The sequence below is a fragment of the Poecilia reticulata genome, chromosome 7 (genome assembly GCF_904066995.2).
Source record: "Poecilia reticulata chromosome 7, P_reticulata-male-v2, whole genome shotgun sequence".
In the NCBI taxonomy this organism is placed as follows: domain Eukaryota; kingdom Metazoa; phylum Chordata; class Actinopteri; order Cyprinodontiformes; family Poeciliidae; genus Poecilia; species Poecilia reticulata.
Genome location: NC_088836.1, coordinates 21532349 through 21545839, shown reverse-complemented (window position 1 = coordinate 21545839; position 13491 = coordinate 21532349). Strand labels below are relative to the sequence as shown.

Here is a 13491-nt window from a genome sequence, read left to right as displayed (position 1 = left end):
CTTTTAACTCCGCTGGTTTGTTTGCGAACTGCATTAGCATCATTCAGATCTTCTTCGATCACAACCCACAATTAGTGTCCCCTGTGGACCTATGCTTCCTTTTCCATCCTTCATCCAAATGCATATAAACCATAGCTCAACTGTAATGGGATAATAATCATGTCTCGTGTCTTTATTGTGTTTCATCATATTAGTTAGCTGGTGACGACACTTTAAAGCCTAAGGTAGAAGTTTTTCCATAGAGAAGAATTGCTTGGGAAGGGGGAGGTGGATCTCTTCTCCTTCTCATTGCTTGTGGACGTCGGAACCTCTGAAGAGGAGTGCTTTAATGACAGAAGGGCCTTTTCTGTGTGACAGCCAGGCAGGCAGTGACATTTAACAGAGGCAGCCAGTTAAAAAAATGATGGCACTCTCACGCATCAGCTGTAGCTCTATGTTTTCCATCAGTGACAGGAAGGATTCAGCTTGCTGGAAGCTTCAGTGTTCTTGCACGTGTTGACCCTGGGAGAAAAATTAGCACAATGGACACTGTAAAAATAGGTCTTTGTTTGCATTTTCTTTGGAAACATGGCGCAAGAGCTGTTTTTCCACACTTTTTAAAGCAATCCCCGTGGCTATAAATTGAGATCCTGTTACAGTATTTGGAAGATGTTGAGTTTGGCATTGCTGTTTTGGACACGAATACGTTTCCTTTTATGTCTGGTTTAATTTCTGTCTGTTTGTTTAGGATGGTTTCCAAATGATTCAACCTAGAGGCTTGTGCTGCTTCTTTAAGTCTTTAAAAACTGCACTAGCCTTCTTTGTTCTTGCCTTTCTTTTTTCTTCCTTTAACATTTGGCCTAGTCAGCTTGTAACACGGAGAAAAGAGATTGTACAGCCTGGGTTCCTTTGGATATATTTAGCAATGAACAGATGCAGCGCACTGGAGCGAAACATACTTCCTCCGCTTGCCTTTGTGTATGCTTCTGTCTGTCTGATGATGCTTTTGTCTGCGACTCTCCCATCAAACATGTTTTCCCATCGTGCTTTGCTGACACTGACTCAGCAGCACAGCAGAACCGGGTCAGAACTGTCCTGAACATACCACTGCAACCAGAACCGTTCCTAATCTGTTAAAAATAAGAGGTTGTGTCGAAAACAACAGATTCTTTTTCATCTTCAACTGTAAAGTATCATGTCCTCAACGTACAGATGTAATTTGTAGCCCAGGTATTCAGGATTTGTCATGCACAGTTTTCTACCTTCAACATTGCTTGTAGATTGACCCTTATGTTGAGGTAATTTCAAATGAAACATCACTGAGTGGTAAATGGAAGTTTGACAGAGATTCATCCCTCAGGTGCCGTATCAGGTTTTTGTTAAATTTTATTTCTTATTTTCAAGAGATGTGAATTTTAGATACTATCCATACACTTTAAAGCTTTAAGGGTTGATACTTGTTTTATTTTATATTCAATTGAACTTGTGCCTTTATAATTTTTTTCTGTATGTATTCTGACATTTTCACTACTACTTCTTTTGGACCAACTTGATCAGTTTAAAAATACTTTCCCTCCCAAATTATTATTGACTATTATATTATACATAGAAAATGTTTTCAAACAGTCTTGTGCCGACTCTTGGCAGTCTTACTTCACAGTGTCTATGGAATCTGAATGAAATGTATCCTTTTTAACTTGTTTACATCCACAGTGGCTCTCCACTTTCACTGCACAGATGTTCTTCCTAGTAAAAGTGTTCATTTAATCTTTTCCATGTCGCACAAAAGTGGCCACACATCCATTCAATTAAAACGGTGCATGTCATCCATTCTGTGTTTACAATCATAGACAGTGACTGGATTCAAGATGGTGCCGTTACAGATAATATGTGTTCATCCATCCGTGAAAATACATTTCAGAATCTGAGTGTGTTACTCAGAAGGCTCCTTTTGTGTCAGAAAATGTGTTTGGAAACTGCTTGTTCACTTTGAAGAACAAAAACACCAATTGTGTTTCATACTTAATTGGCTTTGAAACACGATGGTAATTGGCCTTTAAAAGTCCAAACTTTTCTGTGATAATAAAACATCAATTTCATGTTTATTTTTGTTTGAAGTAACATCAAATGTATGCTAATTTTCAATTTTGAGCAGAGGAAATTTTTAGTTCTGCTGAACACGAGCATGTCGGATGATAACGTGCCTGTTTTCTACATGCACCCCAGCCTCACGTAAAAGAGGGATCTCTGTGAAAACAACATGAAAGGCGTTCTGGGTGTGGCTGCGTAGAGGTAATTATAGCAGGAGGCAGGAGAGATGTGGTCCAGAGCTTTATACTGAGGCACACTGTGATTATTTCAACTCTTGATTGTGGGGCTCTAAAACAGTAGCAAAGACAGCGCCTGCTAGGGGTGAGAGTGTGCAGGTGATGCTGAACACACCACTCCTCTATCTACAATTTGTATGTGCAAGCAGGTCTATGTGTTTAACAGAAACACAGAGATTTAATTTATAATTGACATAAGTAACCACCATGCTTAATATCATTACTGTCATATATTCTGTATCAGCTGTCACAAAATCTCTCAGTTTGAGTAACGACTGTGTAATAGCAGGAGATTGTAGCTACTTTATCAGCCTGAGAGTGCAGAGTGAAGCCTTTCAGAGAGAACAGCGGCTTTTGATTAAATCACCTCCTGCCTCTATCTTGATCTTTACCTCTCTCAGACGGCCCCTCCTTACATTACTGGATAATGCAGAGTTAAATGCTCTCATCTGTAACTGTAGCGTTCTGTGTAGACTGACAGGATGTCCTGAGAACCAAAGGAAGCTGCAAAAACAATGGAATTTACTGTTTTAAGAACCAGCATTTCCAGTTCCTTCTCGGTTCCTATTATTTGAAATCAGCCCAAGGAAATACAATATTATTTGTCCCCTGAAGGAAATTCCTTTTCTTTGTTCTCGGTTTGAGCTCATATGTATACATTTGTCCTCAAACAGCAGTGAAGGTTAAGCTTGTTGTCATATAAAATGAGCATGCTGTAAAAAGAAAAAAAAACTGATAGACAATCAAATTAAAAAAGTCAAAAATAAATGTTCAGATTTGAAAGGATAGCTACAAAAATAACTAATGTACTCAGTTAAATATAATGAGCAACGATGTTCAGAATTGGAACAAAATGCATAATTATGCAAGACTAAATTGACTATTTGTATTATTTAAAGATTGATCTAAACTTACATGATTGATTCCTTCATGAGCTCTGATTGATAACTAGGTTAAATCTTAATACATTTTTATTATCACGTTTTATCATAATTTTATTCAATTCAATTCTAAATAAATCTGAAATTATTAATTTATTTACGTTATCATGCATAAAAATTTAAAGTGTCCACAAACAACTAACATAAAGTAAACAAATGTAATACAAGGGATTGTTCACCACTCATTGTTCTGAACGTTTGTCCTTATTTGGAACTTTGAACATGAAGTGTGATGAGTTTTGTTTTATAAAAGGTTTAGTACATGTGAACTGTGACAGAAAAGCTATGATTTTAATCCCCAAAGCCCCTCAACGGACTGAAGGACACAGACACTGAGGAGCCCACCTAATCAGAAAGTGATAACAGACAGGCTTGTGAAATATCTGGGCCTTTAAATTCTGGTTGAATTTTGCTTTTACTAATATTTGAACCAGAGTCTAACCTGAGCCAGACCTGGCAGTCGGGAAGGTCAAATACAGGAAAGTGAATGTGACACTAAATTTGACAAATAAAAAACCCCAGCAAAACACAATATATGCAAGGAATACATGCATTATAACACTTTTTAAATGGAAAATCTGAAAGGTGTAGTATGCATTTGTAGTTCACCTCCTGGAAGGTCTTGAATAGAGATTAGATCCATGTGTAGAATCCATGGTATGCTAAGATAATGCGTCAAGAACAGACTGTAAGAACTCACAAAGAAGAAAATGAATATGACTATTCTTTCTTTCAACCATAAGAAACAAGATTTCAAAGTTCTCTTAGCAAACCTTAACAATCATGGCCCTAAATAAAATCCAATAAAACCAATACATTTCAAAAGTCACCTAATAAATAAATTGCATCAATATATATTTAATCATTATGAATCCATCTGTTCTGTAAAGGCCTTTGAGGTTTGTTAGAGAACATTGCTGACCAAAAAGGCGTTACCAGAGTGTGTTCTTAATATGTCTGTGTGGCAGCTATTGAAGCACTGACTCCACCTGCAGTCCACGCCTTGTGGAGCTCTGTCAGCCTCTTACAAAGGCTTTGCTTCATGACCCCTTTCACTGCTGCAGTAACTTGGGTAACTTTTTCTACCACACTTTTTTTTTCTTCCACTTGGCTGTCCATAATGTGCTTGGATTCAGCATTCTGTGAAAAACCAGCAGCTTCAGCAGTAACCTTCTGTGTCTTACCCTCCTATTCTCAATGACTGTCTGCTGGACAACTGTCAAGTCGGCAGACCACAAAAAATAAAAATATTTCTGGGTTTAAAATTGTCCTTTATTGATCTTACTGTATATGCAACGGCATTTTTGAAGAAACCTAATTTTATGTTTTCTTTAGCTTTAAGCCATTAAAATTAACAAAAATTTTTTTTGAAATATATTACTCTGTGTGCAAGGAATCAATATATTCTATGATTTTTACTTTATGAGTTAAATTAATAAAGTATTCATATTTATTGAGATGCACATTTTTTTTCATCAAAAATATTAAAAGGTAAATCCAATAAAAGCAAAACAAAAAGAAACATTTTCATAAACATCTTAAAGCAATATTTTATTTTCATATGTACTCCAAGTGAATCCATCTTTCTTGTTGTTCCATTCAAACCTCAGAAAGTTTAGGTTTTGAATTAACAGTGAACTCAGCCACTAGGGGGCAGCACACAATTATGACCACACAGCTTGATACTGTCATTGGCTGGCTCCGTGTTGCCATAGATACTCGTCTACATGAAGCAGACCTCTCAGTCATGAGGCTTAAAGACACAGAGGGCAGTGTTGAGCTTGAGGACGGCAGAAGAATCCCAATTAGCAGCTGAAAAGAGTTTTACACACACAGCAAGCACATGTAGATGTGGACGTTTCACCAAAATGAAAGCCACTTCTGTTTAAGCTGTTTCTTTTACATACAGTCACGTGCAGGTTTATTTCTCCAGTCATGATGGACAGGCAGCAGCGATGACTTGAGAACAGCTGCTGTTTGGTACTACAGACTGCAGCTGCTGATGTTTGAGGCAGCTACTCACATATGCTTGAGCTCTCTTGCTTTCTAATCATCTTTTTTGTTGTTTACATCCTGTCAAAATGTCAATTTTGTCCACCATTATGAAATCCCATCCAATTAAAACCGCAGCTTCATCACATGGATGCGTTTTGAGCATGTTTATGTGGGAGGAAATGTGTAACTGTTTGTGTTCAGATGTTTGATTGCACTCAGCTCCCATCTCCCTCCAACCCCTCTTCTAAAATGAGACAGGGATGCATAACTAGATTTAAGGTTATGTAATGCTGACTGGAAGCATGGAGGATGTGTATAATCCACTCCTATTTGGGTTAAATCCATGCCTCTCTCTCTTTCTCTCTCATCATGTACATCTGTAAGAGGACAGCCGCCTCACATCCTCACACAGCTCCATTCTGCACCATCAAGCCTGAAAAGCACCAATCCCTGCCACATGCCGTATTTCACCAGCTTGCTGCATCTAAGTTCAATACATCTAAGTTCTTAGGAACCATCTCACAATGCATTAATGTCTCTGGTGCATTATAGCCTTCTGATGGATGAATTTTAGAGTTTTTAGTTCATTGTCAGCCTCCATTATAAAGTATTGTGTTATGAGAACACAGATGAATCCCCTGTCAGGTTTCACATCTTTTCTCCGTGAACAGTCTTCTGTAGGAATATTATGTTTTAAGATAAACTTAAAAAAATAAAACATGCATTGACTGACTAAAGGACCAAAGCTAGAAATTGAACGTTGTTGTATTTTTCTGTTTTCTGTTGCAGTTCTACTGTTCTACTTGCCAATACCAAAAATGTTAAACACGGCTATTTCACTTTAACAAGTTTTTTTTTTTTTTTTTTTGCTTGCTCATTCAACATAGCATATTGAAATAACCCACCAGTTTAATTAACATGTAATAATAATTTACATTATTACATGGATTTGTGTCGGCCTTGCTTTTCAGAAACATGTGAAAATATGTCAAAAACACTTAACCATCACTTCCCTTCACATCTGATACTACAACTCACCAATTTGTTCACAATTTTCAAACAAGATTATCCTAAGCTCTTCCACATAGAATATCAAGTGATATTGATGGCTGCAGACTTTTGTAAGATTGTACCTCAGTTCTGACACCATTGATCAAAATGCCTTAATAAATAGGCTGAAAAATCTAATTAGGATATCTGGGTCATCTTTTCAATGCTATACGTCTTACCTTTCAAACAAAGCCTTCAGTGTTCATGCCAACCCGATCATGTCAGATTCAATCAGCCTGTCAAGTGAAGTCCCTCAGGGTTCTGTGTCAGGACTAAGCCAGACGTTTGCATAGAGTGTATAAAAAGACACACTTTCTTTTTTTGTTCACTGTCAGAGTAAACTTCTTTCTGTTTCAGCTCAGTCAGGATTATTTGAATTTACAAAACATTGCAGATATTATACATGTTTCTTTTTTTTTCATTGCTTTGCACAAGCTTTACATTACATTGTGTTTTAGCCAAAGTAATAGGTAGAATTGTATTTTAAACTATATATTTTGACTTGAGTCAAATGTTGTGGGCAGTCTTTCTCAAGTTTTTGGTAGTTGACAGTTTTATTAATAGGTGAAATTTTCATCCATCATTCCTGGTAGAACTCTTGTCTTTCACACATACCTTTTTAGCTCTGGTCATAAACCTTCTATGGATCTGGGATCTGAGCTTTAAGATGGCCTCTTTGTTGACTTCATACCACTGTTGTCTATTTAGAAGACCACATTTTTCCGATTCGTTAACTTCTTTCCCCATAATACTGTATATTTTATGTCTTTCTCTTTGTGTGCTTCTAAAAACTGTCACCTTCCTTTTTTATGTTGGTTTTGAAGTAATGTTTTCTTCCTCTCTGGGTTGGCTCTCGTTTCATGTTGGTACAGTACTGTGAATGGCACTCTCTTGCCAGCAGTATCTTCACAAGGCGTTGTGCTCATTCTGCTTCTAATTCACACATTTCACACCAAAATACGTTAATCCCTGGGACACAGAATCCACCTCCTCCCTAAGCAATACAAAGGCTGGAGATTCCCATGGTTCATACAATGGCACATAATTCTTTGAACAGCTGAACTGGCACTTTTAACCATCTGGAAATTGAACCCAATGATGAACCAGATTTTTGCTTTTCATCTATTTGGGAATGCACCAATAATGTATTTGCTTTATAAGCTTCCCAAGGCTTTTTTAAACACAACTTTTGAGCTAATTAATGCCATACCTGTGTCACCCAAGTATTCCTTTGGTATTCCTTGTGGGAAGATCAATAGAAATCATCATATCAGGAACAGGATCCTCACTGATGGACTTGGAAAACAGATGATTAGACTGCCATGGATTTCTTTGGTTCTGACTGTGTCATATAAGATACTGGTGGAGTTATAAGATACTTGTAAAGTTAAGTGTTATAATAAATTCAAATTAAAACTAATATTTAGGCATATCTAAGGGCGATGAAAATGGATCAGATTTTAAATAAGCCTTTATCTTCACAACCAAAAAAAAAAAAAAAACACAGTCGCAACACAGTGGGGTGATTGTATTATGTGATCCCCACAGTCTTAATCCACATTAATATTGAATATTTGATGACTTTCTCATTGATGGAGCATGACACCTGGGCGGCCCAGTCAATGCTCACCGTATGTGCCTGCAGGAGGAGGTCGTTCCTGACAAGGGTCTTTATCTCTGGGAAAATGTCTGAGCCAGCAAATCTGACATGAAGATGAGTACAAATGCAAACATATGAGCTACATATCCTTACTTCTGTGTGGGTTGTATAAATCAAAAGGAAGCAGCAGAGAATGCACTTATAGAAACATAATAGAGATGTTTATTTATGTTAATTAAGTGTGTGACTATGCGTGTATGTTTGCAGTAAAGAGCGGAAGGGAACGAGAGAGAGTGCTGTTGTATCTGTTTTTCCTTTAACAATTTGACTTCTGCTTGCCTAGCAGGGACCGTAATCATGGTCGTCAGCACTGGCTGGTTGCTAGGTAACAATTACCTGACTGTGCTTTGCTTGCACTGAATTACACACAGTGGGCTGTATGGGTGTGTGTGTGTGTTAGAGAGTGTGTTTAGGAATAGAAAAATGTAGCAATGTAGAATGCCAAGCAGTGTCTCGACATCTGGGCAGAAATATTTCAAAGCAGGAGGAGATTTGAGTTTGAACCCAATGATGAACCAGATTTTTGCAATTCTGGCTAAATCTCATCCAGGATTTTGTTATTGTTTACACCGTGGTGGCCAGGACTATTTAATCTTGTATATTCCATTTAGGTTTTTTTTTTCTTCCTGGATGTTTCTGTCATGTAAAAATTTGAGTTACATGCAGACTTCTTCAATGCCTTCTGCGACTCAAGATGGTTGAGGGTACCAGTAACAAGCTAGTATCCTGGCTAGCTAGCTAGCGTTTCTTACATTTATCACCAGTTAAGTGAATGACGTTCATGTTCATTACTGGTTCACTTCTGTTGCCAACCCATGCCAGGCTAAGTGCTTTCTGTGCTACAGTGAGTTGCTGCATCCTGTCGTATGGATGCGCATTTTTTCTTAGTTGTTTACAAAAATTTACTGTGTTCATCTCAGTGAAGGAAGCAAGAAAGTAAGTAAGCAAAATCCAAATCTGTTCAATAAATAGACTTGGGGAGATATGTTATAAATACATGGCACAATTTTCTGATTTATTTGTATGGAAATGTCCTTGTCCTTCTCCATAATTTTGTGCAACTTTGTCTATTATACAAAATACCACTGAAATAGATTCAAGGTTGTAATGCAGAAAAATTATTAAAAAGAAGCACATATTCTTCTGTTATGCAATTTTTCCTTTGGTAGGAGAACTTTAGAAATTGGAAAGCCATCACTAACCTTCCAATGAGGAAGCTGAGCAGACTCTGTTATCCTGAAGCACAGACACCAGAGGAAACTCTTTTGCTGGGATCCAAGGCTGACAAGGGGACATGGCACCTCCCCCAAGAACTGTCTGCCAGCTCTGGCAGACATGGTGATATATTTGGAGATCATTAAATGGTCCTAAATGAGACCCTGGCGTGAGAGCGAGCTCTGGCCATCTGGCCCCATTGTGAGCACCAGAGCTCTGTTCAAACTCAGTCAGCAGCAAACACACATACGATTGGATAAATTCTGGGTGTGCTGTGCAGTTTTATCCAATCAGAGTAACCTTTAGTAAGTCGTTGCAACCTGTTCCAGTGAGTGAACCATCCTGTTGCATACATTGATGTGAGGCTCAAACGCTGAACATTGTTTTTTTTGTTTCTTTTGATTATTTGTTTTATGTGGAATCTTAGCAGTGACACATTTTCGGGCTTTGTTTGTTCTGCTCTGATGTTTTCCTAAAATCATGAATCTTGATGAGTGTGCAAAAATCTTAATGTTTAATATTGTAAGAATTACAGCATATATGTCATACAAACTTTAAAAAAAGTTTCATTATTTGCACTTGTGCAAAAAGTTCAAAGAACAGAGAATTGCTTACAGACACTAATGGATAAAAAAAAAATCTGACTGTATTTCCGTATTTTCCGCACTATAAGGCGCACCTAAAAACCTTCAATTTCCTCAAAAGCCGACAGTGCGCCTTATAATTCGGTGCACCTTATATATGGACCAATATTGAGCCACAACAGGTCTAGCAACTACGGTAAGAAGCTGCCGCCTTCATTTTCCCCCTTAGAAAAAGGAAGTGCGCGGTGCATGCTGGGATAGTTGTCAAAAAACTGGTTTGTTAATAAAGTTTGATAATACATTTAAAGCCAGGGGGGGCGGAGGGTCGGGGAAGAGAGACAGAGGCTGCGGCGGCAGCGGCAGCATGTCGGTTGGTCTGTGTTACCCAGAAAGCAGTTGGGCACAATATCGCAACACCAACACCGTGTGAGTGAAACAATGATGGGGCAGACTGCTATATAAAGTACTCGGGACCACTTCTTTACAGATGTGGATGTGTAATAATAGAGTACGGAGCAAATTGGCAACCCAAACTGAAGCGTCTATTCTTTGCGCCTTACGGTATTACAGTCCATTGCTGTAACCTTTTAGCAAAATAACATTTTATCCAAATACCTTCTTAATCAGTTTTTTTTTTTTTACTTCAGTTGGTTTTTTTTCTGATTCCTTTTTCCAGGTCACAAGCTCAACAAGGATCTGAAGCACTTCTTGAGTTTGAGGTTTCAGAAAACGTCACCTGACCACGACTTGCAGAAGACTATCCGAGCCAATTTGTATCGCCATGCTGTGCCTTGTGAGTAAAATACCTAACATCATGCTTAAACAAGAACATCTGAGTGGAGAAGGAAAATCATTTAGCATTGCATGATCATAATTTCCACATTGTTATGCTTCTTTGGCTTCTTTCCTATTCGTTTCATCTCCGTCTTTCAAATACAATTCTTTAATTTTGTAGCGAAAAATCATCTTGTTCTGATTAATTTTGCTGTCATCACTAAAAATAATCTTTAGTACTTTAAAAGGAAAATTTCTAAGCACTGCCTGAAAGTTTTGTTAATACAACCCATAAAAACATTGTCCTGTTGACAGAGCTGGACCAGTTCCTTAAGCCGAGTGATTAAATACATAAAGAGTTGCTTTAAACCAAATATTTAGAAACCAGCCAGACTCCCCAGCTGTCTAATACTTGGATCTGGGTGAAAAGTCCAGTAATTCTCAGTGTTTTTTCTAGAATTCTTCTAAGTGTTTTACTTGCTAAGTCGATGCTAAATCCTCACTCACCTTAAAATGCAGTTTAACTCTGAATGAACTAACATTGATGCTGATAGTTTACAAATGAAAACAAAAACCGAATGAAACATAGACGTTTTTGTAAAAGCACTTGCACTGAAAAATAAAGATTTCAGTACTAATAAGAGCACCAACATTGGGGAAAAAGCACTCCCAGAAAACAACATTAACAGATTAATATCCTCCAGCTTAGAAAGTATTTATGGCCCAGCCTAAAACCACTGGCATGCCAACAACACTGTGACTGCTATGATTTAACATCAAACTCTTATAAAGCCATATGATGCCTTTTACCCCTTAAGAGTTAGCAGTTAGGATTACTTGTGTGATACAACATATAACCTGGATTCTATATGCGGGGATGTGAGGTGAGTGATTTTTGGGCTATTTTAGACTAAGTTGATTTTTGTCAGCACACCCCTTGTTAATCAGCATACATTTTTAGGCAAATAAAACTAGTGTCATGATAATGTTTTAACTGGATTGGTGCTCAGACACACAAGTGCACACCCTTTTCCTTTTCTCTTTACCTCATTAGTAAACTGTGAGAAGGTATGCTGCAGCCATCACTATTGAGATCAGCTCTAAGTCTGATGATTCTGATTATGAAACAAATTACGTAAAGTACACACCAAGAAGACTCTGGGCTGAAAATGTAATAAAGACAGTACAAGGGCCTACTGGTACAGTAGTAACTCGTGCCAAAGACATCAAGTCAGCTTTTGAGCTACTCTTGCCCAGTTCAATAAAGAATCTTCCTTGAAATGACTAACCTAGAAAGAAGGTCTGTTTTAGGGGAGAAGTAGATGGAGGTTGGATAAAATAAATTTTAATGCATATTGGAGGGGGGGTGGAGGGGGTCCTCATTCTGGCAATATATGTCTTCCAAGCAGCTCAATAGCTTTAGGAGCGCCAGAGAAGAATTAGGGTACAATATAATTTTCATGCATAACCATTGTTTTTTTTTTTAGTCTAGATTTTCCTTGTAGACATTAAAAAAATCAAAATGGTTTTATTTTAGTGAAAAACAAGTTGAATTATTCTCATTCTTTTTTTATTTCTTAGAGGTAAAGAACATCATTGCACTTAATATTGACTGAATTTGTTAGTCATGGAGTTAATGATGATATACAAAAATGTTTTGGGAGAACCGTTTGGACTCTTGACACTACTGCATATTAAAAAATGTCCGATGTCAAATTGACCCAGGAACTTTACTGCTTTCCCTCAGAAATGAACATGATAGGATGGTTGAGGATCATCTTAATTTCTTTGGACCTTTGATGTTGCCATTGTTGCATTAATTAGTAAACATAGTAATCAAATGCCCTGCGACAGTCTGGCGACCTGTCCAGGGTGTAACCCCGCCTCTCGCCCGGAACGTTGGCTGGAGATAGGCACCAGCAATCCTCCCGACCCCACTGAGGGACAAGGGTGTAAAGAAAATGGATGGATGGATGGATGAGTAATCAAATGTTTTAATGTTCTAACCAATCAAGTTGTTATGATCTAACCAAGCAAATGAAGTGATCAACTCAGTTCTCTTCTCGGTTTAAAATAGGATTTGTTTACTGTTTTGCATGTATCTGGATAAGACTGCACCTTAGGAAAATATAGTTAGCAAATAGATCCAGTTTTACTCTCTTTTTCGCTCTTGATCGAGGCTTTTTCACTCTCCAGTCTCTGTGCTTCTTTTGCGCTCTGCCATGTGACTGTTAAATCCGCCTCTGTGTGAGCCTCCCTCGGTGCCCTGCCTCGGATTATGATGTTCTGATATATTGAAAATAGATTCCTGCCTGATTATGTGATAAACATTATGTGATAACCTCTTGCAAAGGTTGCAATTTGACAGATAGTTTCCTACATGCTGAGGAGAAACCGTGGAGTCAACAGGACGTAGTCTTGAAAGCAATTCATTTTGAAGAATTTAAAAGAAAACAATTGGAGAACATTAGCAGTCCCTGCTGCTCATTAAGGTTGTAGAAATCTAACAGAAGAAACATTTAATAATCAACTTGATAGTTGTTACTTATTAAATATCCATGTTTACAGCTTTCTTGTTTCTGAATGAGCTGTTGGACATCTGAGCGGACTCTGTACTTTTAAACATACTGTAAATTGTTAGACAGGACTTCATTATGTCGTGTTCCCATGAAAAAGGTTGATGTTTTACTCTACCTCGCAGTATTTATGTTATCCCTAGCCTGAACAACAAATAGATTCTTATAAAGAATGTCAATGGGCCTTTCAGAAAGAAATGGTTAATATCTAACTTCACCGTAATATTGTAAAGGAAATCAAACTGAAAAATAAAAAAATGCACACACATTGTATTTGTGTCATCCCAAAACTGTATTAAATTGTAGGGATGGTACAATAATGTTCCTTTTTCCTTCAAATATGACCCTAAAAATCAGAGTTTTTTCTTTGTTTGTTTTTTTTATGAAACT

The 13491-nt window shown here is 37.6% G+C and overlaps 1 protein-coding gene across 12 annotated transcripts in view; it reads left to right on the top strand.

Moving 5' to 3' along the window:
- LOC103467539 (membrane-associated guanylate kinase, WW and PDZ domain-containing protein 1-like) overlaps positions 1–13491 on the top strand; it is a 100153-nt gene that overhangs the window by 16908 nt on the left and 69754 nt on the right. For all 12 annotated transcript variants that reach the window (XM_008413996.3, XM_008413994.3, XM_008413995.3 and 9 more), the window contains exon 2: positions 10428–10544. In XM_008413996.3, the coding sequence (XP_008412218.2) occupies positions 10428–10544 (117 nt within the window). The remainder of the gene's footprint in view (positions 1–10427; positions 10545–13491) is intronic.